The 26,488-nt window shown below is 46.6% G+C and overlaps 1 protein-coding gene across 1 annotated transcript in view; it reads right to left on the bottom strand.

The window, feature by feature from the left end:
• The window catches only part of LOC121582855 (melanopsin-A-like), a 105,062-nt gene that overhangs the window by 56,031 nt on the left and 22,543 nt on the right, over window positions 1-26,488 (bottom strand). The window contains exons 2-3 of the mRNA XM_045224620.1: window positions 21,239-21,384; window positions 20,332-20,465 (exon numbers count right to left, since the gene is read on the bottom strand). Of these exons, the coding sequence (XP_045080555.1) occupies window positions 20,332-20,465; window positions 21,239-21,384 (280 nt within the window). The remainder of the gene's footprint in view (window positions 1-20,331; window positions 20,466-21,238; window positions 21,385-26,488) is intronic.

Here is a 26,488-nt window from a genome sequence, read left to right as displayed (position 1 = left end):
TAAATTGATGCTGGAACCCTTTGATATAAATAAACCTTTATAATCAAAGTACAGCGTCAGCGGATTTCCTTGTTTTCACAGCATAATTAGCAACGTTTTCTCGACACCACAAAATGGCGACGAGGTATTTGGTCGTGTTGCGTCTTTTCTCAGCGTTCCATTCATGGGCGCCGAGCTGACTCTCGCTCCAGAGTCCGGCAGATAAGGGTGAGTTTTCTTGCTACTTTGGGAACTGGTCAGTTCGTGTGTCTGTGTGTGTGCGTTGAATGAATGTACTGTTAAGAACTTGCGTGTGTGCTTTTGTCAGGGCGTGTTGTAGGTGTAATGTAGGAATCAAACGCAGGACTCAGACTGAATGTTCCAAAGGCTGTATTACTGGCCAAACTAAGGCAACAGGACAACTTAGCCCGAAAGCGAAAAACACGCACGAAGGCGAAAGGTAAATTGCGCACAAACAGGTGCGACAAAAATGTAACTGTGCACACACAGGTGCGAAAATGCTCCAGCGCAGTGGAGAATAAGCTCAACCGAGCAAAACACAATACTGACGGGAATAATTACACACAACACTAGACAAACACAACGAGAAACTTATAGGACACTAATTAAGCCTAAACAGAAACAGGTGTGGAAACAAACAGACAAAAGCAAACGAACATGAAACATACAGCGGTGGCAGCTAGAATTCCGGAGACGACGAACGCCGAAACCTGCCCGAACAAGGGAGAGAGGCAGCCTCGGCCGAAAACCGTGACAGTACCCCCCTTGACGCGCGGCTCCAGACGTGCGCCGACTCCGGCCTCGGGGACGACCAGGAGGACGCGGAGCAGGGCGCGTCGGATGCCCCCGATGGAATTCCGTCAGGAGCGACGGGTCCAAAATGTCTCTCCTCGGCACCCAGCACCGCTCCTCCGGACCGTAGCCCTCCCACTCCACTAGATACTGGAGACCCCCCATCCGACGTCTCGAATCCAGAATGGACCTCACAGAGTACGCCGGTACCCCCTCGATGTCCACTGGGGGTGGAGGAGTCTCCAAGATCTCATTTTCTTGGAGTGGGCCCGCTACCACCGGCCTGAGAAGGGACACATGGAACGAGGGGTTAATACATTTATACTCCCCAGGTAACTGTAATCTATAACATACCTCGTTCAACCTTCTCAGGACTTTAAATGGCCCTACAAACCGCCGACCCAGTTTCCGACAGGGCAGGCGGAGGGGCAGGTTTCTGGTAGAGAGCCAGACTCGATCACCAGGTGCGTACACCGGTGCCTCACTGCGGTGGAGATCAGCGCTCGCCTTCTGACGTCGGAGGGCCCGCTGCAGGTGGACGTGTGCAGCGTTCCATGTCTCCTCCGAGCGCCGCGCCCACTCATCCACCGCAGGAGCCTCGATCTGGCTCTGCTGCCAGGGTGCCAGAACCGGCTGGTAACCTAACACACATTGAAATGGAGTTAGGTTAGTGGAGGAATGGCGTAGGGAATTCTGGGCCATCTCAGCCCAGGGAACGTACCTTGACCACTCCTCCGGCCGGTCCCGGCAGTATGTTCTGAGAAACCTGCCCACATCCTGGTTTACGCGTTCCACCTGCCCATTACTCTCCGGGTGGTACCCCGAGGTGAGGCTCACCGAGACCCCCAACCGCTCCATAAACGCTCTCCAGACTCTGGAGGTGAATTGGGGACCCCGATCAGCCACAATGTCCTCGGGTACCCCGTAGTGCCGGAACACATGGGTGAACAGTGCCTCGGCAGTTTGTAGGGCAGTAGGAAGACCCGGCATGGGGAGCAAACGACAGGCCTTAGAGAACCGGTCCACAACGACCAGGATGGTAGTATTCCCCTGGGAGAGGGGAAGGTCTGTTATAAAGTCCACAGAGAGGTGGGACCATGGTCGTTGTGGAACGGGCAGGGGTAGCAACTTACCCCTAGGCAGATGTCTAGGCGCCTTAAACTGGGCGCACACCGAGCAGGAGGAAACATAAACCCTCACATCCCTTGCCAACGTGGGCCACCAGTACTTGGCACTAAGACAGTGCACTGTCCGGCCGATAGCTGGATGTCCAGAGGAGGGTGACGTGTGAGCCCAATATATCAATCGATCCCGAACCTCGAGCGGAACGTACTTCCGACCCTCCGGGCACTGTGGTGGACTAGGGTCGGTGCGTAACGCCCGCTCGAGTTCAGTATCGACCTCCCACACTACCGGTGCCACCAGACACGACTCAGGCAGTATGGGAGTGGGCTCCACGGACCTCTCCTCCGTGTCATACCGCCGAGACAGCGCATCTGCCTTGCCATTCTGTGACCCAGGGATGTACGTGATCTTAAAAGTAAACCTGGTCAAGAACATACTCCATCTTGCCTGGCGAGGGTTCAGCCTCCTCGCCGCCCGGATGTACTCCAGGTTACGGTGGTCCGTCAAAATGAGGAAAGGGTGTTGAGCCCCCTCAAGCCAGTGCCTCCACACCTTTAGAGCCTGTACCACGGCTAACAGCTCCCTGTCCCCTACGTCATAGTTCCGCTCCGCCGGACTGAGCTTCTTAGAATAAAAAGCACAGGGGCGGAGTTTAGGTGGCGCGCCAGACCGTTGGGAAAGCACGGCTCCTAAACCGGCCTCCGACGCGTCCACCTCTACCTGGAACGGCAAAGAGGGATCCGGATGCGCCAGCACCGGGGCCGAGGTAAACAGGTCCTTCAGCCTCCCAAACGCCCTGTCCGCCTCGGCCGACCACTGCAGACGCACCGGACCCCCCTTCAACAGAGACGTGATGGGAGCTGCCACCTGTCCAAAACCCCGGATAAACCTCCTGTAGTAATTTGCAAACCCCAAAAACTGCTGCACCTCCTTCACAGTGGTTGGTGTTTGCCAATTACGCACGGCCGACACCCGGTCTACCTCCATCTTCACCCCTGACGCAGACAACTGATAACCCAAAAAGGAGACCGACTCCTGGAAAAACAGACACTTCTCTGCCTTCACATACAGGTCGTGCTCCACCAGCCTCCGCAACACTCTGCGCACCAGGGCCACATGCTCGACACGGGTAGGTGAGTACACGAGAATGTCATCAATGTACACCACCACCCCCTGCCCCTGCATGTCCCTGAAGATCTCATCCACAAATGATTGGAAAACTGACGGAGCGTTCATCAACCCGTATGGCATGACCAGATACTCGTAATGGCCCGAGGTGGTACTAAAGGCTGTTTTCCATTCATCACCCTCCCTGATGCGCACCAAGTTGTACGCGCTCCTGAGATCTAATTTCGTGAAGAAACGCGCCCCATGCAACGACTCAGTCATGGTCGCAATCAGCGGGAGTGGATAACTATACTTCACCGTAATCTGATTGAGACCACGGTAATCGATGCACGGGCGCAAACCACCATCCTTTTTCTTCACGAAAAAAAAACTCGAGGACGCGGGGGAAGTGGAAGGCCGTATGTATCCTTGTCTCAGCGATTCGTCTATGTAAATCTCCATAGTTTTCTTCTCCTCCTGAGACAGAGGATACACATGGCTCCGTGGGAGCGCAGCTCCTGCCTGGAGGTCTATCGCACAATCCCCCTGCCTATGGGGTGGCAACCGCGTGGCCCTCGCCTTACTAAACGCAATAGCCAAATCCCCATACTCAGGTGGAACGTGCAATGCGGGCACCTGGTTTGGACTCTCCACCGAGGTAGCCCCTACGGAAACGCCCAAACATCTACCCACACACTGAGCAGACCACTCCATCAGAGCCCTCTCCTGCCACGAAATAGCTGGGTTATGGGTACTCAACCAGGGCATGCCCAGCACCACCGGATACGCAGGAGAGTCAATCAGGAACAGCTGAATCATCTCCTGATGATCCCCCTGCGCACACATCCTAAGTGGCGCCGTGACCTCCCTGATTAAGCCCGTACCCAACGGACGACTATCTAGGGCGTGAACGGGAAAAGGAACATCAACAGGAATGAGGGGAATCCCTAACGCTAAACAAAACTTTTTATCAATAAAATTCCCAGCCGCGCCTGAATCTACCAGCGCCTTATGCTGGGAATGAGGTGCTACCTGTGGAAAACGTACAGGCATACAAAAATGGGCAACAGTGAGCTCTGGGTGAGTGGGGCCCCTACTCACCTGGAGGGAATCCCCAGTGCGGGACCTGTCGTCATCTCCCCTAGGAGGCCATCCCCAGCACCTAGCCGCGGTGTGTCCTCCCCGACCACAGTTGGTGCAGTGGATGGACCCCCTAGCCTGCCGACTCCTCCTCTCTCTAGCGCCAGCGCCCCCGAGCTCCATAGGACACGGCTCGGAGGCGCTGGAGGGTGAAATGGGCGGACCCTCCGCAGGACGTCCGCGGGTAGCCAGTAGGTTATCCAGCCTGATGGACATGTCAACCAGCTGGTCGAAAGTGAGGCTGGTGTCCCTACAAGCCAGCTCCCGACGGACGTCCTCTCGTAGGCTACAACGGTATAGATCGATGAGGGCCCGATCATTCCACCCTGCATCTGCCGCCAGAGTACGGAATTCAAGAGCGAATTCCTGGGCACTCCTCCTCCCCTGCCGGAGGAAGACCAGACGCTCCCCCGCCGCTTTCCCCTCCGGGGGATGGTCAAACACCGCCTTAAAGCGGCGGGAGAACTCGTTGTATGTAATCGTCGTGGCGTCGATCTTCCTCCACTCCGCGTTGGCCCACTCCAACGCTTTACCGGCCAGGCAGGAGATCAGGGCGGACACGCTCTCATGCCCCGATGGTGCCGGGTGCACTGTGGCCAGGTAGAGCTCCACCTGGAGTAGGAATCCCTGACACCCAGCCGCGGTTCCGTCGTAGGCCCTCGGGAGAGATAGTCGGACTCCTCGAGGTTCCGGCGCTGGACGGGGCGGGCTGGCCGATGGTGCTGGCAGGGAGGGAGGCGGTGGAGGCGTACCCCAGCCTCGGAGGGTGGAATTCACCTCCTGCAGGGCGGTCCCCATCTGCAGGATCTGCTCTTGTTGGTCCCGAACCCGGACCTCCAGTCTCGTCTGAGCTGCTTCGGCTCCTGCTGATTCCATGGTGGTGTGTAATTCTGTCAGGGCGTGTTGTAGGTGTAATGTAGGAATCAAACGCAGGACTCAGACTGAATGTTCCAAAGGCTGTATTACTGGCCAAACTAAGGCAACAGGACAACTTAGCCCGAAAGCGAAAAACACGCACGAAGGCGAAAGGTAAATTGCGCACAAACAGGTGCGACAAAAATGTAACTGTGCACACACAGGTGCGAAAATGCTCCAGCGCAGTGGAGAATAAGCTCAACCGAGCAAAACACAATACTGACGGGAATAATTACACACAACACTAGACAAACACAACGAGAAACTTATAGGACACTAATTAAGCCTAAACAGAAACAGGTGTGGAAACAAACGCAAACGAACATGAAACATACAGCGGTGGCAGCTAGAATTCCAGAGACGACGAACGCCGAAACCTGCCCGAACAAGGGAGAGAGGCAGCCTCGGCCGAAACCTTGACAGCTTTGCTGTTATTTGCTGTGGGATAGGAGTCCATTCTAAATTTGTTTGCGTTGCAAGCAATGCAAAAAGGGGGGAGTGTCTATAGGGATATTTTGCTTGAATAAAATTCAAAAAGAATAGAATGAAGGAATAAGGCCAAGGTAAATGTATACAAATTAGGCCATTGCGAATCTATGGAAGCCCTCTAAGGAGGCGATCATTAGGATGGGCCGAAAATCCTAAAAGCACGTTAGGTGAATTTAGGTGAGTCCAGGGGGCTTGAGGTTGTGGTATATATATTCGGTTGCAAGTTACCGCTCAACATATGGTTGACGAATTATATGATTGATGTGACCGCTCATCGAATGTCCGCGGAACTCGTGGTAGCAGAAATTTAGGAACAATGGAATTATACGGCGCAATGGAGGTAGCATACTGCCTTAGAGGTCCATAGGAATGGGATAAGCCTCTTAAACTGTATGTATGTATGTATGTATATGTGTGTAGAAGAAAGTAGGATTTCTGTTCAATGTTTTATGTTGGTTTGTGAGCTCTGTTAAAGTGTTACTGTTTGTCTATGGGGGGTAAAAGAGAGGAAGTACAGCGGGACTGTCTACTTTCTGTTGTCTAGCTGGGAGAGAGCTGGGAGAGAGCTCCCTCCACTCTGAAATCGCACTGGTGAATGTACTACGCATGCGTGTGATTTTATGACTTTAGAGTTACGTAGGGCAAATGTGCCACTCCTCTGCCTGCACTGAGTTGCTGGGAGACGCAGACTCAGAACAGAGCCGACAGAGAGAGAGAAGGAGATTTGAACACGAATGGAGAGTTCTGTTTGTTAAATAGGCTTTTGCTTAACGATGAAACTATTTGATTGAGATCTATTGAATTGATAAATGAGAGAGATATGTTGACGGATTAAAAATAAAAAATAATTAAATAAATAAATAAAATAAAATGTTATTGAGCTATTTATAATATTCCTGAGTTATTTCTTAGAGTGAATGTGACTAGAGGAGTATTGAATGGTTGAAATAACTCAGTAAGTGCCTAAACTACTAAATTATTGTCTGTTTCTTTGTTCTTCTGTCATATGAGAGAGATAAGAAGGAGGAGACAGAGAGAGAGAGAGGAAGTGCTGACGAGTGCATCATGCGAGAATGTGCTGTCAAATCAAGGCCAGTACTGTTCTATTTACAAAACGTACCTTCCCATAGAGGATGTTTTGGGTGCCTAGCATATTTGATGTTTTGACAATTTGACAAGGACTTGGCAACAGACTGATCAATTGATGAAAATAAGAATAGCATTTTGGCGTTTTTGTGCATGAGTGGGTTTGATTAGAGTTGAGTGGGGAATCGAGTACTGACATTATTCTGTAAAAATTAAGGTAATTGGGTGCTTATTAAGCAATGGGGTTTGTGAGTACTGTAGTGTTGCAGGATTAGAGGTCTTTATTTTTTAGATTGCTCTGAAGTTGACTACTTTCATTTACTTTCCTGATTGGATGTGGTAAGATTGCCACTAATTAATAATTTGGTAAAATAAAATAAATTGATACAAATAAATAAATTGATGAATAAATTAAATGCATTAATTAATTAATTTGGGGAAGAAAAAAAAAGAGGGAAACTATAGGCTACATAGTCTAAAATAATGAAATAATTTACAATAAAGGAATATAAAAGAGTTGTTACAAGGGGGAAAAAGGACATAAAAACTATGAAAGTAATTACTCCTGTTTATGTAGTAGAAAATAGTAATCCTTTAGTTAATGGTATTGCAAGGTTATCTGGAAAAGGGAATAAACGTTGGCCTGAAATTGAACAACCATGGCTAGTGGAAGGGACTTTTAACCCTGACGTCATCAACATGATGAAAGTGATTGAATAATAGAGAGAGGAGAAGCAGAAACGACCATAAAGATGAATCAAAACTCCAAAAGTAAGAAGAAAATGAGATGTCTGGAAACTAAGGGTGGAGTGAGGTTCAGGAAGATGGAACTTGAAGATGAAGAAGATGATGATGATGATGATCAGAGTGATTGAGAAGAGATCATGGGTGGATATGACTCTGTGATCAGAAGGAAGTTGGCAAGAGAGGAAAGAAGGGGTGATGGAAGTTGAAGAAAGAAGAAGGATACTAGAGATGTGATCTCTGATGGAAGTTGAAGGAAGAAGAAGGATACTAGAGATTCGATCTCTGATGAAGGTGAAGATGGAAACAGCGATGAAGATTTGGAGATTAAAGGTGCTTCATATTCAAGAGGATTTTATCCTACAATGACTAGCACAGAAGAAATAGAAAGAGATATAGACTGATGCGTATTATGCCTGGATAAGGGGAATAATTTAGAAGAGACAAAGAGAACTGAAAGAACAACTCAAGAAGCTGAAGATACAGAAGAGAAGAAAAAACTGCTGAGAAAAGGGTCCCAAGAATTGGAGAAAAAGTATACATTGAGGCCAAGGAAAGAGGGCACCAGTAAGAAGATGATGCCAGTGATCATTCGAGGACAGAACCTAGAATATAAGCCTTTGAAGAATACCGATATGTCAACAACTAGAAAGAACAGGACCAAGAAACTCTCAGAAAACTTGATGAAATACAACTGGGGGGAGAATAAGAAGGAGAAGAAAAGCTTTGGTTATGAAGAATCAGTGTGCACCAAATCAACAATCACTGCTACAGCTTCAACTGAACAAGGTCAAATGCAATTGTACCAGCCACAACTAGTGGTACAAGTTGTTTCATATCCATAGATAGTTTCTGGACTGAAATAATTGGAGAGGAAGAGGACGAGAAGGCTTAGGAAGAGGAAGAGGAGGAAGATTTAAGCCATACTTTCAGCAATATTGAGAAGTGTGTTATGATTGTGGACAGGTTGGTGACTTTGCTGTGAGTGTAATGGGCCAGAAGGAAACACAAGAGGGAATTTCAGAGGAAGATACAGGAGCAAGTGAAGATCATCTGGAGGACAGGTGAACCCTTATAGGGGCAAGGAGCAAGGATTCTAGAGGTGCCTAGAAGATCCGAAAGGGGGGTGTCAGCTGGTAGCACCAGTTAAGGGGAAAAAGATCCAACAATTGAGGTGAAAATAAACAATGGACTATGGGAAGTGATGATGGATAGCGGAAAGGCTTTTTTCTGTGTTCAGCCTGAAGAGGTTACACATCTCACTATGTCAAAATCAACTAATTAGGATAGGGATTTGAGGGAGTAAAACAGTTGATTACTCTTAAGGAACCAATTGAACTCTGCTATGAAAATTAGAAAATTACAATACCCATACTGGTATCAGAACATACACCTATTGCATTGTTGGGAAGAGATGCATTGTGGAAATTGAATTGTACAATAAAATGTCCACCAGACGGCTGTCTGGTAGAAGTGCCAAAGGAAAAGGTTTACCAATTGTTAATGATGACAGAGATGGATTTGTCTACAGTATTCTGGATTGGAAATCTCAGTGAAGATTTTTAGGAGCAAGACCTCCTTGGAAGAATCAGTATCCATTGAAAGATGAAGCAAACCAAGGGATTGAACAAGAAATTGAAGGACTTTCAAAAGCAGGTGTTTTGAAGACAAGAGAAAAAATCCTTAGAGTAGGAATCAATTGTTAGTTGGGGAGAAACCATGAGGGGTTGATAGTAGCGCCTCTGGACCTATTAGGTCTGATGATTTAGGAAGCTAGGGGTTAGCTAATGTTGCAAGGGGGGAGATTAGGAGACAGATCATAAAGAAGTAGGGTTTTTTGGGAATCAGATTTGCTTGAAAAGATTGACTATATCATAGGAAGGAGGACAATCTGTCTGAAAAGTGATGTTTACAGGGGGTGACTGTTATTCTTGGTTACATTCCTACACCAAGAGGGGAATAAGATGTCAAACTAGGCTAAAAGATGCTCAATCGTTTGCCAAGTTCTTGTGTAAAGAAGTCATAAGCAGGTGGGGATTACCCGATCGAATATCCTCAGATAATGGGAAGGAATTTGTGGATAAATCAGTGAAATTGATGTTGCAAAAATTGGGAATTAAGCAACGTCTTGGAGCAGTTTATCACCCACAAAGTCAAGGGATTTGTGAAAAAATTAACGGTGTCTTGAAAAATCGCATTGTCAAAATTTGTCAGCATACGGGTCTAAACTAGATAGCGGCGCTTCCTTTAGCATTAATGGTGTGTCGCTCAAGTGAGTTGCGTGATCTACGTATGACACCCCATGAATTGGTAACAGGAAGAAGGATGCCTACGCCTTGTTTGCGAACAAGCGGAAAGGGTCCAAGCTTGGCTCTTTTGGAAGATGAAATGAGAGCGTACGTTACATATATGGCCAATTTTCATAAAAAGTTGTCCACATATGTTTCTGACAGGCAAAGAAAAGAAGAGGTGCAGGGGGAGCTTGATGAGAAAAAAAGGAGTACAGTGCAACCTGGGGACAAAGTGTTCGTGAAGGTATTTAGAAGGAAGTGGTATAACGAACGTCGTGAAGGACCATTTGAAGTTGTTCGTAGTACTGGAACAGCTGTCCAGGTTAAAGGATCTCCAACGTGGTATCATTTGTCACATTGTGTTAAAGCGCCTGGAGAAGAGGTGCCACGCGCAGAGAGAGAGGATGTTGAAGGCTCAAGAGAGCAGGATGGAGATAGGGGAGAACAGGAAGAAGGAGAGATTGTCAATGTTGTGGATAACGTTGATGATAATGTTTACACTTCTGATGATGCCAGAGATGACTCTGCAATGGAGGGAAAGGAAAGGAGATTTGGGGAAATTGATTTTCAATTTGTCCCAGGAACAACAGGGAATATTTCAGTGGAATGTGAAGCAGCGGAGATCACCAAGGGCAACTCTGTTACAGGAGAAGCTGGTGATTCGGTTAGACAAAGTAGGCCCAGACCAGTTAGGAGAAAAGTCAGACCAAAACGTTACGAAAACTAGGGTTGAAGTAACTCTGGGACAGTCAGCTCAGCTCCAATGTAAGTGCACGAGAGAGAACAGTGGTGAAGGGAAATTTAGAGTTCAGTGGGAAGATAGATCTGGCAGGAGTTTAGATCTGTTAGAAGCAGTTGCATTGAGAAAGTATGCGTTGCTGAATGATAAGAGAAGAATGAAGATTGAGGGTGATTGCAGTATCTATATTTACAATTCCCAGCAGGAAGATCAAGGTGATTATAAATGTATTTTTTATAATCAACAGTTTGAAAGTGAGGGATTAGAGTTGGAACTGAGAGTTAATGTAGTGACACTAGTGGTGATAGATGGAAATACAAGTAAAGAGTTCAAAGCTTTAGGGAAAATGGATGAATCAACAACAATGACATCAACACTTCAGCCTATTATAACAACAGTGAGAAGCAATTCAACTCTTTCAACATTGACAGTTATTAAAGCTATAAATGTATCACATTTGATTACAAGGGAGCCAATTGCTCCAGCACCAATTTTAGAGGAAAAGACTGTCATTAGGGTTAGGATGGGTGGTACAGCTCATCTTCCTTGTAGATGTGAGAGAAGGAATGTGTAGAGGTGAGATTCCTCCCATGTGGAGAGATAATTATGGAGAAGAAGTGTTGTTATGAAGACTAGAAGTAGAAGCTGTTTCACCTAGTGAAAGGAAGTATATTTTGTAAAATTATATGAAGTGGAAGAGGGTTATGAGTGATTGCTAACTTATTTTGAGTAATGTTAGAGGGAAAGATTAGGGAGAATACTATCATGGAGGTACAGGATGAGTTCTTTGATTTTGATGGAAGACAAGAAGATATATCTGATCAATACTGTTCGTTAGGGAAGAGAGAAACTAAATGGAAGGCATATGGATTTGATTCTTCTGTTTGGAAATTAAAGATGGATGGGCAGGTAGGAATATTTAGTTCAAGAAGTTAACTCATACTGTAAGTAAGATCAGTGAGGAATCTTGAGGGTCCATGTCTGTTGAGAATTCCAGCACTAGGAACATGGGGTTGAATCTTAGAGAAGGTAGCTAAACCTCTATCAAGTATGTGTCAATCTTATGCTTTATAATGGCTGTTGTATCAGCAACAATCATTAAGAGAGAAAATAATGTAGTTGTGGAAACATTTGTTTAGGCCTAGGTTTAAGTGTTATTGGTTAAGTGAATTAACCTATGTGAATTTGTTAGATAGGAAGGAAAATCAGTTAACAGCGCTTCATGAAGCATTGGAGGTGAAACCAGTGAGGGCTAAAAGCTGTTCTTGTTTAAATAAAACATGATGGAAAGGGGATGTTTAGGGGAATATCAGATGGTGATGATTATATGATGATTTGGGGTAAGCAGGAACATAAGGTTAGTAATGAGAAATATAATGTAACTTTTGATGTTCCAGTTAGTAAGAAGAGAAGGACTTTGATGGAGAGAGAAGTTTTGCATGGTAATGTGACTATTGGGGATTTTAGAAACATCTGGGGTTTGTGGTGAGAGAATATATTCTTACCCTATGGATGGATAGGATGTTGTTACATGTTGAAGTTGAAGCTTCCATATGAGGTTTTTAAAATTAAAAGAGGGGAAGCACGGGGAAAGAGATAAATCTGATTCTGAAAGAGAGAAGTTTCATAGTCTGGGAAGCCTACCATTGGAGGATAAGTCTAGGAGAGAAGTGGGGATTTTTCCATGGTATGGTGTAACATTTGGGGAGATAACATAGATAATATTACCTATACTTTGCAGGGTTTTGCAAATGAAACGATAAGAGGGTTTAACCTTCTGTCAAGACTCAAAGGAGTATTGATAGATAGATATCCATTTTGAAGATCCGATCATTTTTCACATGGGTTTAAATATTATGGTGATTTTAGTATTTTGTGATGAATCAAAGGGGGGAAATGGTATATGATTCATTTTATATATCATTTTTATATATAATTTTTAGTTGATATTGATGTTTTAATTTGAATGTGTTGTTTTGCAAAAGATACTGTTTGGTCTTTTCTTTTCTTCCAGAAGCATATGGGGGAATGTGTAGAGGGGATTCAAATACTCAAACATGGACAATATGAAGGGACAATATGAAGGGACAATATGAAGGGACAATATGAAGGGACTGGAGGAAGTGGAACAAGGAAGGTGTGGAAAGGTTCAGATTCCATCATCGAAGTTGCATTGGAAGTCGACACTGCTGAGGAGATGAAGTGTAGTGGACTACATTCCAGTGTCTGCAATGATATATAGACATATTTGCATGTGTAATGCATATTTTGTGTCATATTCTTTATGTATTAATTTTTGTAGAATGATATTTGCTGTTGTTGGATACATGTGGGGATCTCAGATGTTTTTGTTTATTTTGTTGAAGCTTAGGGATATTGGGTCTAGGCAGGGATAGAGAGAATCCACAGGAGGGTCCGATGGGTTGACCAGCCTGAATGTGGACATTTTTGATTGTATTTTGTTTGCTGAGGCTTTCATGTGTATTTAATTGCATCATAGTTTAAAATGCATTGATAAAGATGTATGAATTGATCTGGAGTACTTAAGTGGTTGCCTGGGGCAGAGGGGCCGTGAGAGAATTTTACTGTCTTGATTGATGGAGGGATATTTGGAAAGAAAGCTGCCAGACAGGTTTTTCGCTCTCACACTCCATAAAGATTTGTTCATATTTCATAGAAATGTATTTACACTCCATGTGTTTTTGGTTTATTGTTAAAGATACTCAATAAGAGAAAAATTTGTATTTGTCATAATCCTATTCTTTTTGTTTTCGAGACTTAATTCGTCTCGAAGGGGGGAATATGTGGTATCTGAGGAATTTATGACTTTGCTAATGGTTTCAAATGGTTTTAGAGGATGTTGACTCTGGGGAGTAGTTTTATAGGGGCACCCTAAAGCAGAGGAAGTCTGTTAGGTGGAGTCCTGGGATTGGTCTGTATGGGAAAACACCCATATTATGTTACATAGGGCATAGGATATAAACACCACGGTTAAAACAAAGGAGGACAGAACAACATATTACAGATTGGGTCGTTGTTCTCCAGATATTCTGCAGATATCTGTAAATTGATGCTGGAACCCTTTGATATAAATAAACCTTTATAATCAAAGTACAGCGTCAGCGGATTTCCTTGTTTTCACAGCATAATTAGCAACGTTTTCTCGACACCACACTATCCATACATTTTCTCAGACAATTCCTTCAGTCACCATTCACTCCTTAAATATCTGTGTCAGTGAGTGAAGGGCTTGGTGTGTTAAGTTAAAACTAGGGCTAGAAACAAGCTGTAGAATTCTGGGAAAAGACGTGACTCCGATGCATATGGGATATCTTTGGTTTGGTTCTATGGAATTCAGAGGCTGCGCTACAACCTTCTATAGCCGAGGAGACAAAAAATTGACTTTGCTTGGGAAGTAAATTAATTGACGTTCAACATTTCAACTGGCTATTAAACAACATACTAACTCTAAATCAGTCAGGAGCAAGCAAGGAAGCCAAGGAAGGAACGAAAATGTGTTATTTAGGCTATATTATTATCATTTCACGGCTATAGCCTGCCATTTAAGAAATACCTTGTGAAGCATTTCTGACACGCTACAGGCTGGCAGGAGCACTTTACATTTCAACAACACATTAATAACAGCACTTCAACAACATGCCTATACATTTTTGTTACAGGAGGGGGTCGAAGTTCTGGAGCGACCCACTAGGTGTCATCCTCCGACAACCTTAGGCACCTCCTCACTCACTGTCTGTACTAATCAGTATCCTATTGGTGTCACCTGTGTCTACCTGTTCACCTGCGTATTTATGCCCTCACTTCCCTGTGTTCCCTTGCTCAGTTTTCTCTGTTAGTTTCTCTATGTCCAGCAGTACTACTCAGTGTCTGATCGGAGACCTATGTACAGGTACTTGAGAAGTGTTCTCCCTGTTTCGTTATTTGTTTCAGTCCTAGGTAGTATTTCGTATTTTGGCTGTCAGCCGGTTTTTGGAGACTTATTTGCTCCGCCTTTCTTTTATCGTGATAAGTCCGTTATTTTGTATTTTGGCTTCGGGACCACCAGTAAATATCCTTCTTTCACAATCTCAGCCTACTGCCTACTGTATATCCTGCACCGCACCTGGGTCACACGTCACACCAACCCTTACAGAAAACTGAGACAATATGGATCCAGCGGAGGCAGCACAGTATCAGAGCGCATTGGCAACACAGGGAACTATGCTGAACCAATACGACTGCAGCCTGCAGCAGATCATCGAGAATCTCTGCCAGCTGATGATCCGCATGCAGAGCCGGGTGGACACCCGACCAGCCCCGGCAGCCGGTGGAGCGGAAGACGGGGCAGCGGCGTCTCCAGTCTCGCCTGCGACATCGCGGGAACACCGCCTACCACCTCCGGAGAGGTATGACGGACGTCCAGAGAGCTGCAGGGAATTCCTCACCCAGTGTTCCCTGTTATTCAGTCTACAACCCTCCTCCTTCCCGATGGAGAAGGGCCGGGTGGCCTACATCATCACTCTGTTGACGGGTCGGGCCCTTTCCTGGGTTTCCGCGGAGTGGGAGAGCCAAACTCCAACATGCTACAACACCTACCAATTAACCTGGGAGCTACGCAAGGTGTTCGACACCTCCCAGGTGGTGTCGGGGCACGAGGCCGGGAGGTGGCTCACAGCCTGTCGGCAGGGTGACCGTTTGGTGGCGGACTACTCCGTGGAGTTCCGGACCCGGGCTCGAGAGGCAGGATGGGAGGAGACCGCTCTGGTCGTCCTTTACGTTTCAGGGGCTATCGGAGGGGATGAAGTACGAACTCTCGTTCAGGGAGCTGCCTGAGCGACTGGACAGCCTCATCGACGTCTCGGTGCGGGTAGACAATCAGCGTTGTGAGAGGGCGCATGAGAGAGGGATGACGCCGCAAGGCGCGCCTCCACGTTCCCCTATTAATCCGGAGGCTTTCCTCCGATTCAGGGAGGAGATGCCTCAGGAGGAGATTATGCAGCTGTGGCGGCGCGCTTGTCCAGGATGGAGAGGCAGAGGCGTCTGCGCCAGGGACGTTGCCTGTTCTGCGGCCAGGCAGGTCACCACTGCGACTCACGGGAGGGCTCGCTAGTATCGGGAGGGGTGCTAGCGAGCCGGAACCGAAACCCCAACTCCAGAGACTCCCAGACTTTTTACCCCGTCAGGTTTCAGTGAACGCATGCACTGGTGGATTCTGGGGCCGCGGGAAACCTGATGGACGCGGGGCTGGCCCAATGGTGGAGCGTTCTGTTACTCTCCCTCTCCGAACCGGTTCCGGTCATGGGCCTGGACGGCCGGCCGTTGGGGTCGGGCTTCATCATCCGGCGCACTATCCCCATGCGTGTCCGGGTGGCAGGTGGGCTATGGGAGGATATCCAGTTTTTCATTGTGAACTCTCCGGAGTGTCCCCTCATCCTCGGGCACTCCTGGCTGGTCGCCCACAAACCCCGGATAGACTGGTCCAAGGGGCGGCTCATGCAGGAGGGAGGCTCCGCTCCTTTCCTTTTCTGGTCTCCACCGACCACTCATCAGCCCAAACCACCGTCCCAGACCACCTACCAGTCCTCACCTCTTCCCCAGGTCCCGCACTCCGAACCGCCTACCGTCCTAGCGGCGGTTGCCACCGGGAGGACGGCGGCTACAGACTCCGTTACCGGCCCAGACCTGGCAGGCGTTCCCCGGGAGTATTGGGATCTGGGGAGGTGTTTAGTAAGAGGCGTGCCAAGGGCCTACCTCCTCACAGGCCATACGACTGCGCTATCGATCTCCTGCCGGGCACCATGCCCACACTAGGGCGATTGTTTTCCTTGTCCCGGCCGGAGACGCTGGCCATGAGGGATTATATCGACGAGGCACTCGTCTAGGGTCACATCCGTCCCTCTACCTCACCCTTGGGAGTGGGCTTCTTCTTCGTGGGGAAAAAGGACGGTGGGCAGTGGCCGTGCATTGATTACAGGGCGCTCAACGACATCACGGTTAAGAACCGCTATCCACTCCCCCTGATGACGACGCCATTCGAGTCGTTGCAGGGAGCCCGGGTCTTCACCAAGCTGGGAGGGGGACAAGTGGAAGACGGCTTTTAACACACCCAGTCGGCATTAGGAGTACCAAGTCATGCCGTTTGGTCTAGCCAACGCGCCTGCGGTGTTCCAGGCGTTGGTCAATTACGTGCTCCAGGACCTCCTCAACTACAGCGTCTTCGTGTATTTGGAAGACATCCTAATATTCTCAAAGGACATGAGTGAACACCAGCAGCACGTTCGGCAGGTCCTCCAATGCCTTCTCCGTCACCAGCTCTACGTCAAGGCGGAGAAGTGTGTGTACCACAAAGAGATAGTCTCCTTCCTGGGGTTCATCGTCACCCAGGGGGACCTACGGATGGACCCAGCCAAGGTCAGCGTGGTACTGGATTGGCCCAAGCCCTCATCCCTCAAGCAACTACAGCGGTTTTTAGGGTTTTCTCATTTTTATAGCCGATTTATTCGCAATTTTAGCTCCTTCGCCTGGACCCTGGAAGCGGGGAACGCATTTGATGCGCTTAAGCGGCGCTTTACATCGGCCCCGGTCCTAGGGCATCCTGATCCGTCCCTGTCGTTCATTGTGGAGGTGGATGCTTCAGACGTTGCGGTGGGAGCAATCCTGTCCCAGCGGTTCCTCACGGACGGTAAGACTCACCCCTGCACGTTTTTCTCCCGTCGGCCGTCCCCGGCGGAGCAGAATTACGACGTGGGGGACCATGAGTTGCTAGTGGTCAAGCTCGCCCTGTGGGAGTGGAGGCATTGGCTAGAGGGGGCCGCCCATCCATTCGTCGTATGGACGGACCATAAGAACTTAGCCTACATTCAGGGGGCCAAGAGGCTCAACTCGCGCCAGGCCAGGTGGGCGTTGTTCTTCACCAGGTTCCGGTTCACCATCTGATACCGTCCGGGGTCGAAGAACACCAAGCCTGATGCGGTCTCCCGGCAGTTCGACCCCATGGACCTGGTGGAGAGGGATGACCCCATTGTCCCCAATGCCCTGATTGCTGCATCAGTTTTGTGGGGAATCGATAGGCAGGTCATCCAAAGCCAACTTTGATTGAAATGGTGTCACGCCCTGGCTCTGGGGACTCTTTAATGTTGAGCCAGGGTGTTAGTTTCTATGTTTAGTTTTCTAGGTTTCTGTTCTAGATCGTTGTTTTCTATGTTGGCCAGGGTGGTTCCCAATCAGAGGCAGCTGATTCTCGTTGTCTCTGATTGGGAACAGCCTGTTTGGCACAGTCAATTGTGGGATCTTGTTCCGGAGAGGTTTGTGTTTCTTAACCTTAGGACTTCACGTATTGTTTTGTTGTTTTTGTTATTGTCATTGAAGTACTCATTAAAAGATGTACGCATATCACGCTGCGCCTTGGTCTGCTGCTTACGACGATCGTGACAGAAGATCCCACCAAAACAGGACCAAGCAGCGTTTCCAGGAGCAAACGCCGGAGGTAACGTTGGTAGATGTCCTCCTCGGTTGGGGGAAGATAACGGAGGAGGAGGCCGTCCGTTACCGGAGGGCGATGAAGGGGGAGATCCAGGCAGGAGAGGAGAAGCGGCGCCAACCGGGCCGTCGTCGGACAGGCGAGAGGCAACCCCAATACTTTTTTTGGGGGGGGGCACACGGCATGGACGACGGGGCTGCTGGAGGCAGCTACAGGGCGAGATTGTGGACTAGGAGAGAAGGCCACCAGGTTACGGGGGCCATTGGTCATTAGAGGGAAGGAGAGTGTAGAGGCACGGCGAGAGGTACTGGGGTGTGTTACCAGTCCGGTCCGGCCCGTTCCTGATCCCCGCACAAGGCCAGTGGTGTGTGTTCCCAGTACGGTCCGGCCTGTTCCTGTCCCTCGCACCAAGCCTGTGATGCGCGTCGCCAGCCCGGCCCGGCCTGTTCCTGCCCCTCTCACCAAGCCTGTGGTGCGCGTCGCCAGCCCGGCCCGGCCTGTTCCTGCCCCTCGCACCAAGCCTGTGGTGCGCGTCGCCAGCCAGGCCCTGCCTGTTCCTGACCCTCGCACCAAGCCTGTGGTGCGCGTCGCCTGCCCGGCCCGGCCTGTTCCTGACCCTCGCACCAAGCCTGTGGTGCGCGTCGCCGGCCCGGCCTGTTCCTGTCCCTCGCACCAAGCCTGTGGTGCGCGTCGTCAGCCCGGTCCGGCCCGTTCCTGCTCCCCGCACCAAGCCAGTGGTGCGCGTCGTCAGCCCGGTCCGGCCCATTCCTGCTCCCCGCACCAAGCCTGTGGTGCGCGTCGTCAGTCCGGCACAGCCCGTGCCTGTTTCACCGGTGCCTGGTCAGGTACCGGTCAGCTGCTCCACACCGGAGCCTAAGCAATCCGCTCCACCGATGTCCAGTCCAGCTCCAGCCAGCGGGACCAGACCAGGGGCGCTACGGGGGGTTAGTTAGAGGGTGGTGGTCACGCCCGGAGCTGGATCTGCCTCCGAGGTGGAATGCCCACCCGGCCCCTCCCCTGTTGGGTTTAGTTGGCGCGGTCGCAGTCCGCGCCTTTGGGGTACTGTCACGCCCTGGCTCTGGGGACTCTTTAATGTTGAGCCAGGGTGTTAGTTTCTATGTTTAGTTTTCTAGGTTTCTGTTCTAGATCGTTGTTTTCTATGTTGGCCAGGGTGGTTCCCAATCAGAGGCAGCTGATTCTCGTTGTCTCTGATTGGGAACCATACTTAGGCAGCCTGTTTGGCACAGTCATTTGTGGGATCTTGTTCCGGAGAGGTTTGTGTTTCTTAACCTTAGGACTTCACGTATTGTTTTGTTGTTTTTGTTATTGTCATTGAAGTACTCATTAAAAGATGTACGCATATCACGCTGCGCCTTGGTCTGCTGCTTACGACGATCGTGACAAATGGATGCAGATAAAAAGACTCAAGGTCTGCCTTATTGTCTGTATCTCTAGGCAACAACTCATTAACTAGGCTTCCATCCACCTTTGAAAGATTTTCAAGCGGATTATCAAATATTTGCATGAAAAGATATGCACCTTTTAATGGATAGGAGTGTTTCCATTAAACTGGCTTGTTGTGGATGAAAAGCTGTGCATGATGAAGTAGTGCATATAAAAATCACTTTTTTGTTCAACGTTCAATGTGTTTTGCAAAAGACTATAGGTTACATGATGAGATAAGAGAAAGATCACTTTTATTTGATAATTGCCAGCCAAGCACCGATCATCATGTCACCAGCATACAAATAATGCCTTCGATATGTATTGGAAATTTGCATCAAGCTCATCAACGTGCACTTAACCAACATATGTGTGTTCATAATAACTTAATCCATCTGTCTAATAAATGTTTCATTATTTTTTCACATTGTGGTGGGAGGACAACACAACATATCATTGCGTGACTCCAAGTTTACTTTGACATGATGGTAATTATATCAATATTGGCGCATAAAATAGTTTTCCACCGCAATTGTCACATAATCTATTTCACAGACAAAGAAATGATCCACCCTTCTCTAGCGCATTTTGTTTTGCCAACATTAGGAAGTTTTGACTGAAAAATTAGCTGTTTCCATCAGGCCTGTCATTAGTTTTTTTTATGCTTCAGTTAATTAATCCGCATAAAATGGTTGGAAGGAAACATGGTTTACGGTAACATTCTCCTCTTTCTCTCTTCTCATACACTTCTACCTCTTGCCATTCTCCACCTTTTCTGTTCAATTTAATTACCTTTTAATCAATTCCTTCATTTCATCTCCTTCCAGTCTAAGAAAGAAGCTAGGTTTCCTTCCAAGTATGCGTCCACACTTTCTATGTTTTTTCTTTCAAGTAATTTATAGATTTTTTTTCGGTTTCCTCAGAAACGTCTGAGTGGAAAATAATTGACCTCAGACATGTTAGGAGGCTGTGTGGAGTACCTTTCTCTCCGAAGATCCATCTCTTATGCATGGAGGTGGTGAAGAAGATGGGTGCCTGTGTGAGGCACATCAGGAGGTCAGTGATGGCCAGGTTAATGATGAACATGTTGGCCGGAGTCCTCAGTGACCTGCTCCTGTAGAACACAACACATACAGCACAGGGAAAGGCAGGATGCAGTATTCTGATTCAATTTAACACACACATAAACCCCAGCATAATGCTGTAACATTCCCACAAATGGTAGGTCAGTGTAATGAAATGGTAATTGTACTGAAATTACATAGTTCCTCTCTGTCTGGTGAATAAGTTATTATTGACAACTATTTATCTCTGCAAAGAGCTTGTGCCATCAATTTGTCCAACATGTACTACTTACAATATATCTGCATATGATTGTGTGTGTGTGCGTCCGTGGGTGTCTATATACAGAATGGGTCATCATAGTGGGAGAGAAATGGCATCTCCACACAAAGCATTGAAAGCGAAGCGCGTTACACAGAACAAAGAGATGTCAAGGCAAGTAGTGTGGGATGAAGGAAATACAACTGTGAATGTGTAAACATTTGCAATTGCAGCCTGTGCGACAGTTCATTTTATTCTACACTAATGTATATTGCCCTCCTTTACATCATGTGTGGGCTCAGGAGGGAGGATAAATACCCTGACCTCTTTACCTCTCTTTACTCACAATGCTGATCAACTGAGACACACTGATAAACAACTGAGACTACAGAGCGACGTATGACAGATGGAAGGATAGTGAGACAGTGAGACGAAAAATCTCAGCATTAACTGTACATTCTCTTGCTGCAAGAAACTGCAACATAATTCAAATTGATCAAATTATAGGTGTGTGTGAGAGAGAGATGTATAGTTACAGTACAATGGGAAGCTCCTGTCCCTTACCTGCTGAAGGCATAGATAACCAGAAAGTTGCCCACCATGCCGGTGATGCCGATAGCCAGTATGACTGCCCCTATGGTGTAATGGACATGGTCAGGTACATCCACAGTGGGGAAGGGGTGGCGAGAGGCCTCCTGCACCATGGCCACCTACAGGTAAAACAAAATAACTGTATTTAAACAGGAGCCTGTTGGCATAACAAAACTGTGACAAATTAATCATATCCACTTATGAATAATGTAGGAAGAGAAATGAATAGTATACCCAAAAATGATGGTAGGTTGTAAGTAATAGGCAGACATCTATTTGTCAGCAATTTTAGCAAATTACTGTACTGTATTGAAATATAGTTATCATTGTCCATTGGGGAAATGTTGTCTATATTGAAATGTACATAAACATGGCAACTCTTTAGACCTGAATAATGACAGACCAATTCCGGTCGTCATTCTAATCCACAAACTCATATCAGCACATAACACAACTTCTTGGCTTCGGGACTTCAGATGCATTGACTAAATAAATTATCATTGTGAAAAAAAATATTGGCATGCAGATAATTCAGTTCTTAATGCAGCCACATCAAATTGGACACACATACAGTACACGCCTGTCTTCAAACTGACTTTGACATATTGCAAAATGACAGTTTGGGCTACACACTACTATTACCCCTCTGTGAAAAAGTTAAGACTCTCACGTACACGTACATGTCAGGTTCTTTGCTCTAGGATGCCCACATGCCTCACAAGACTCGTCTGAAGGTCCCCCGGTAAAAGTTGAAAAAATTAATGGAAGTATACAGTATATGGAGACTGTTTAGTGCCAAAAATAAGAGGTTAAATACATGTAAGAAAAATAAAAAAAGTTTCCTGATCATTCTTATATCTCTCAGATATAGGACAGACACTTCAGAACAAACGTCCTTTATATGTTTTGGGGGGGACTATCTGTTGTTCCATGTAGTGAATATGTTATTCAATGTGCTTGTATGGGCTAATAGCAGTAAGGCCAAATACAAATCTTCATCAAATAATTGTAATAATATATATATATATATATATATATATATATATATATACACTTCAAGGGGTCTTAAAATTCAAAATCAAATAGCAAAGTGATCCTTGGTATGACCTTCTTAAAACAATTTAACTTAGTAGAACCACCTTCTCCTGTGATCCCAGGAGACCAAACAGCTGTGGGGAAGCTGTACACATTCAACACATGACTGGACTGATGTAGGCTAGGACAGGATTTCCCAAACTCAGATTGTATTCTGTCTGCCAATCTTTTCCATAGGATCAATTCATTAAGTTCAATGATCAAGTTCATGTGCTGGTTAAGTGGACATAGTTCTGTTAAATTAATTGTATTTAGTCTCATATACAGTAATTCTTATTAATGAACAATGTACAAATTGGTTTGTTATGAGACAAGCATGGTGATTTAACAAACCATCATAAACTGAGGGCTCAATATAGACAATCAATACCCTGCTGGTGTTTGCAACACAAGAAATTGACAGACATAAGTTGCAAATCATTATCTCAAAATGCAATACTGTTGCTTTGCCCTCCCAAGTCCAATGCCAAGGATGCATTCACAACACTGCCAACAAACAGAGAACATCTCCTCTAATTGAATAGAGTGCCATTCATTGTGCTGTGAATAATGTGAAGAACAGGATTGTACACCTCTGTACATTTCAGGATTGTACGTTTAGATCACTGGGAAAGAAGTAACCTATTGTCAGATGTCTAGTAGAGGTTGTTTCTATTGACTTTTGTTAGCTCCCAGAGATACTGCTGTAATTGATTTTGAGGTGCACCTACAACCCAGGTTTGATGGCTGTGTTCGGTAAATACTGTATATGGTCTCCTACAGCTCAATAAGTCCTCTATCTGAAAAGTGCTGATTTTGAAAAGCCCTAAGTCACTCCTTACAACCTTTGTCAGGTAAACTGCAGAAAAGACGCCCACGAGACACATAATGGCCCCAAACAATGTCTGGCAGACAAGGTGAGACGAAACAATAAAAACAGACCAAACTAATCTCCTTTGAGTCCAGCCGGCCAAAAGCCCATAGAGCCACAAACACAAGCCACTCATCAACTTGATCAATTTACTTGGAGCAAAGGCAACTGTGAAACAGATGACACAGACATTTCTATTCCCACCATGTTTCATTTTCATGCACAAGCTAATTATGAACTACACTGAGTGTAAAAAACATTAGGTACACCTTCCTAATCTTGAGTTGCACACCTTTTGCCCTCAGAACAGCCTCAATTCGTCGGGGCATGGACTCTACAAGGTGTCGAAAGCGTTCTACAGGGATGCTGGCTGATGTTGACTCCAATGCTTCCCACAGTTGTGTCAAGTTGGCTGTACCCCCAAGTACTTCTCTGCAGCTGCCACCACAACATCTATTTTCTGTGACTTACGTTCCATCTCTGCGGTACAGTTGATAACCATTGCTATGAACGCTAAGAAGCTAACCTTACTAAAACATATATCACTCATTGGCCTATCCCTCTGTTCTGGCACAGATCTACTATTCACAGGGATCCTCTCAGAATCCCTCACCCTTGATCCATCCTCCTCTCCTTTCTTCATTGCCTCAGCATATGACATCTTCTGCAGTACTCTGACCCTGGCCACCTCAACCTGCCTCTCTCGCACCAGACACCTCTGATCCCCACCTACAGTTGAAACACACAGCTTTTTCCACCAAAACGACACATTCCTCTGTCCAATGTCCTCCTGCACACTTTGCAAATCTCTGAATCTCCCTCCTACACACTGCTGCAACATACCGATAATATTGACACCTATAACACTGCAGTGTATTTGGCACAAAAGCTCTAACAGCATAACTCATACAGTGCATTCAGAAAGTATTCAGACCCCTTTACGTTTTCTACATTTACAGCCTTATTCTAAATTGGATTAAATCGTTTTTTCCCCTCATCAATCTACACACAATCCCCCATAAAGACAAAGCAAAAACAGGTTTTTAGATTATTTTGTGAAGAAAGAAAAAGGGATGAAAAAATTTACTGAATGACACTGAAGAGGTGCAGTGCATTCAGAAAGTATTCAGACCCCTTGACATTTTCCACATTGTTACGTTACAGCCTTATTCTAAAATGGATTCAATTGTTTTTTTTCGCTCATCGATCTACACACAATACCCCATAATGACAAAGCAAAAACAGGTTTTTCAATTTATTTGCAAATTTATTTAAAATATATCACAGAAATAACTTATTTACATAAGTATTCAGACCCTTTACTCAGTACTTTGTTGAAACACCTTTGACAGTGATTACAGCCTCGAGTCTTGGGAATGACGCTACAAGCTTGGCACACTTGTATTTGGGGAGTTTCTCCCATTCTTCTCTGCAGATCCTTTCAAGCTCCGTCAGGTTGGATGGGGAGAGTCGCTGCACAGCTATTTCAGATCTCTCCAGAGATTTTCGATCGGGTTCAAGTCCGGGCTCTGGCTGGACCACTCAAGGACATTCATAGACTTGTCCCGAAGCCACTCCTGCGTTGTCTTGGCTGTGTGCATAGGGTCCTGTCCAGTCTGAGGTCCTGAGCGCTCTGGAGCAGGTTTTCATCAAGGATATCGCTGTACTTTGCTCCGATCATCTTTCCCTCGATCCTGACTAGTCTCCCAGTCCCTGCTGCTGAAAAACATCCCCACAGCATGATGCTGCCACCACCATGCTTCAACGTAGGGATGGTGCCAGGTTTCCTCCAGAAGTGACGCTTGGCATTCAGGCCAAAGAGTTCAATCTTGGTTTCATCAGACCAGAGAATCTTGTTTCTCATGGTCTGAGAGTCTTAAGGTGCCCTTTGGCAAACTCCAAGCGGGCTGTCATGTGCCTTTTACTGAGGAATGGCTTCCGTCTGGCCACTCTACCATAAAGGCCTGATTGGTAGTGTGCTGCAGAGATGGTTGTCCTTCTGTAAGGTTCTCCCATCTCCACAGAGGAACTCTGGAGCTCTGTCAGAGTGACCATCGGGTTCTTGGTCACCTCCCTGACCAAGGCCCTTCACCCCCGGTTGCTGAGTTTGGCCGGGCGGCCAGCTCTAGGAAGAGTCTTGGTAGTTCTAAACTTCTTCCATTTAAGAATGATGAGGCCACTGTGTTCTTGGGGACCTTCAATGCTGCAGAAATGTTTTGGTACCCTTCCCCAGATCTGTGCCTCGACACAATCCTGTCTCGGAACTCTACGGAAAATGTATTCGACCTCATGGCTTGGTTTTTGCTCTGACATGCACTGTCAACTGTGGGACCTTATATAGACAGGTGTGTGCCTTTCCAAATCATGTCCAAACAATTGAATTTACCACAGGTGGACTCCAATCAAGTTGTAGAAACATCTCAAGGATGAACAATGGAAACAGGCTGCACCTGAGCTCAATTTCGAGTCTCATAGCAAAGGGTCTGAATACTTATGTAAATAAGGTATTTCTGTTTTTTATTATTAATACATTTGCTAAAATTTCTAAAAACCTGTTTTCGCTTTGTCATTATGGGGTATTGTGTGTAGATTGATGAGGATTTTCTTTTTATTTAATCCATTTTAGAATAAGGCTGTAACGTAACAAAATGTGGAAAAAGTCTGAATACTTTCCGAATGCACTGTATATCCTAACACTACTTAATCAGGTAAAGACTCTGAGTCAAAGCTCAAAAGAACAGACTGTGTCACCTCTGTTTCACCACGCTCCCCACCGGATCTGCGTCGCACCAAATGGCGGGCGTCACAAACACCAGGACTCTTCAACTTAAATTGCTCCACCTCCACACTTAACACTACACCAGACAGCATTCCCTTCAATAGTGCCCTGTATCTATGCGCAAAGCAAGATACAGGTCTTTCCCCAAGTTGTGTCGCACGGAGCACCTGCTCCCTCTGATCTGAAGAAACACAAACAAACATCACAAGTCCACTTCGGGTTACCTTCACCAACTCAACAGCACCCACCATATTTTCCACCCAACCTGAAACCACCCATGGATCAGCCAAAAGGCCTGGTTCCACCCTTCAAAAATCTCTCTCCCACTGGATCAAAAGTATCTTTATCATAACCATATCCATCAATGTAAGGCTCGGGCTCCAAGTTCCTCACAAAACCTTCTACCCCTTCCATTTCATCTCCAGAACTCGATCTGGCGTCCGGCTCTTTCTATTTTAACATGACACCAATCTTCCTCAACAGATTCAAACCCATCCTC

Source organism: Coregonus clupeaformis, chromosome 1 (assembly GCF_020615455.1).
Source record: "Coregonus clupeaformis isolate EN_2021a chromosome 1, ASM2061545v1, whole genome shotgun sequence".
NCBI lineage: Eukaryota > Metazoa > Chordata > Actinopteri > Salmoniformes > Salmonidae > Coregonus > Coregonus clupeaformis.
This window is presented reverse-complemented; position numbering and strand designations above follow the sequence as displayed.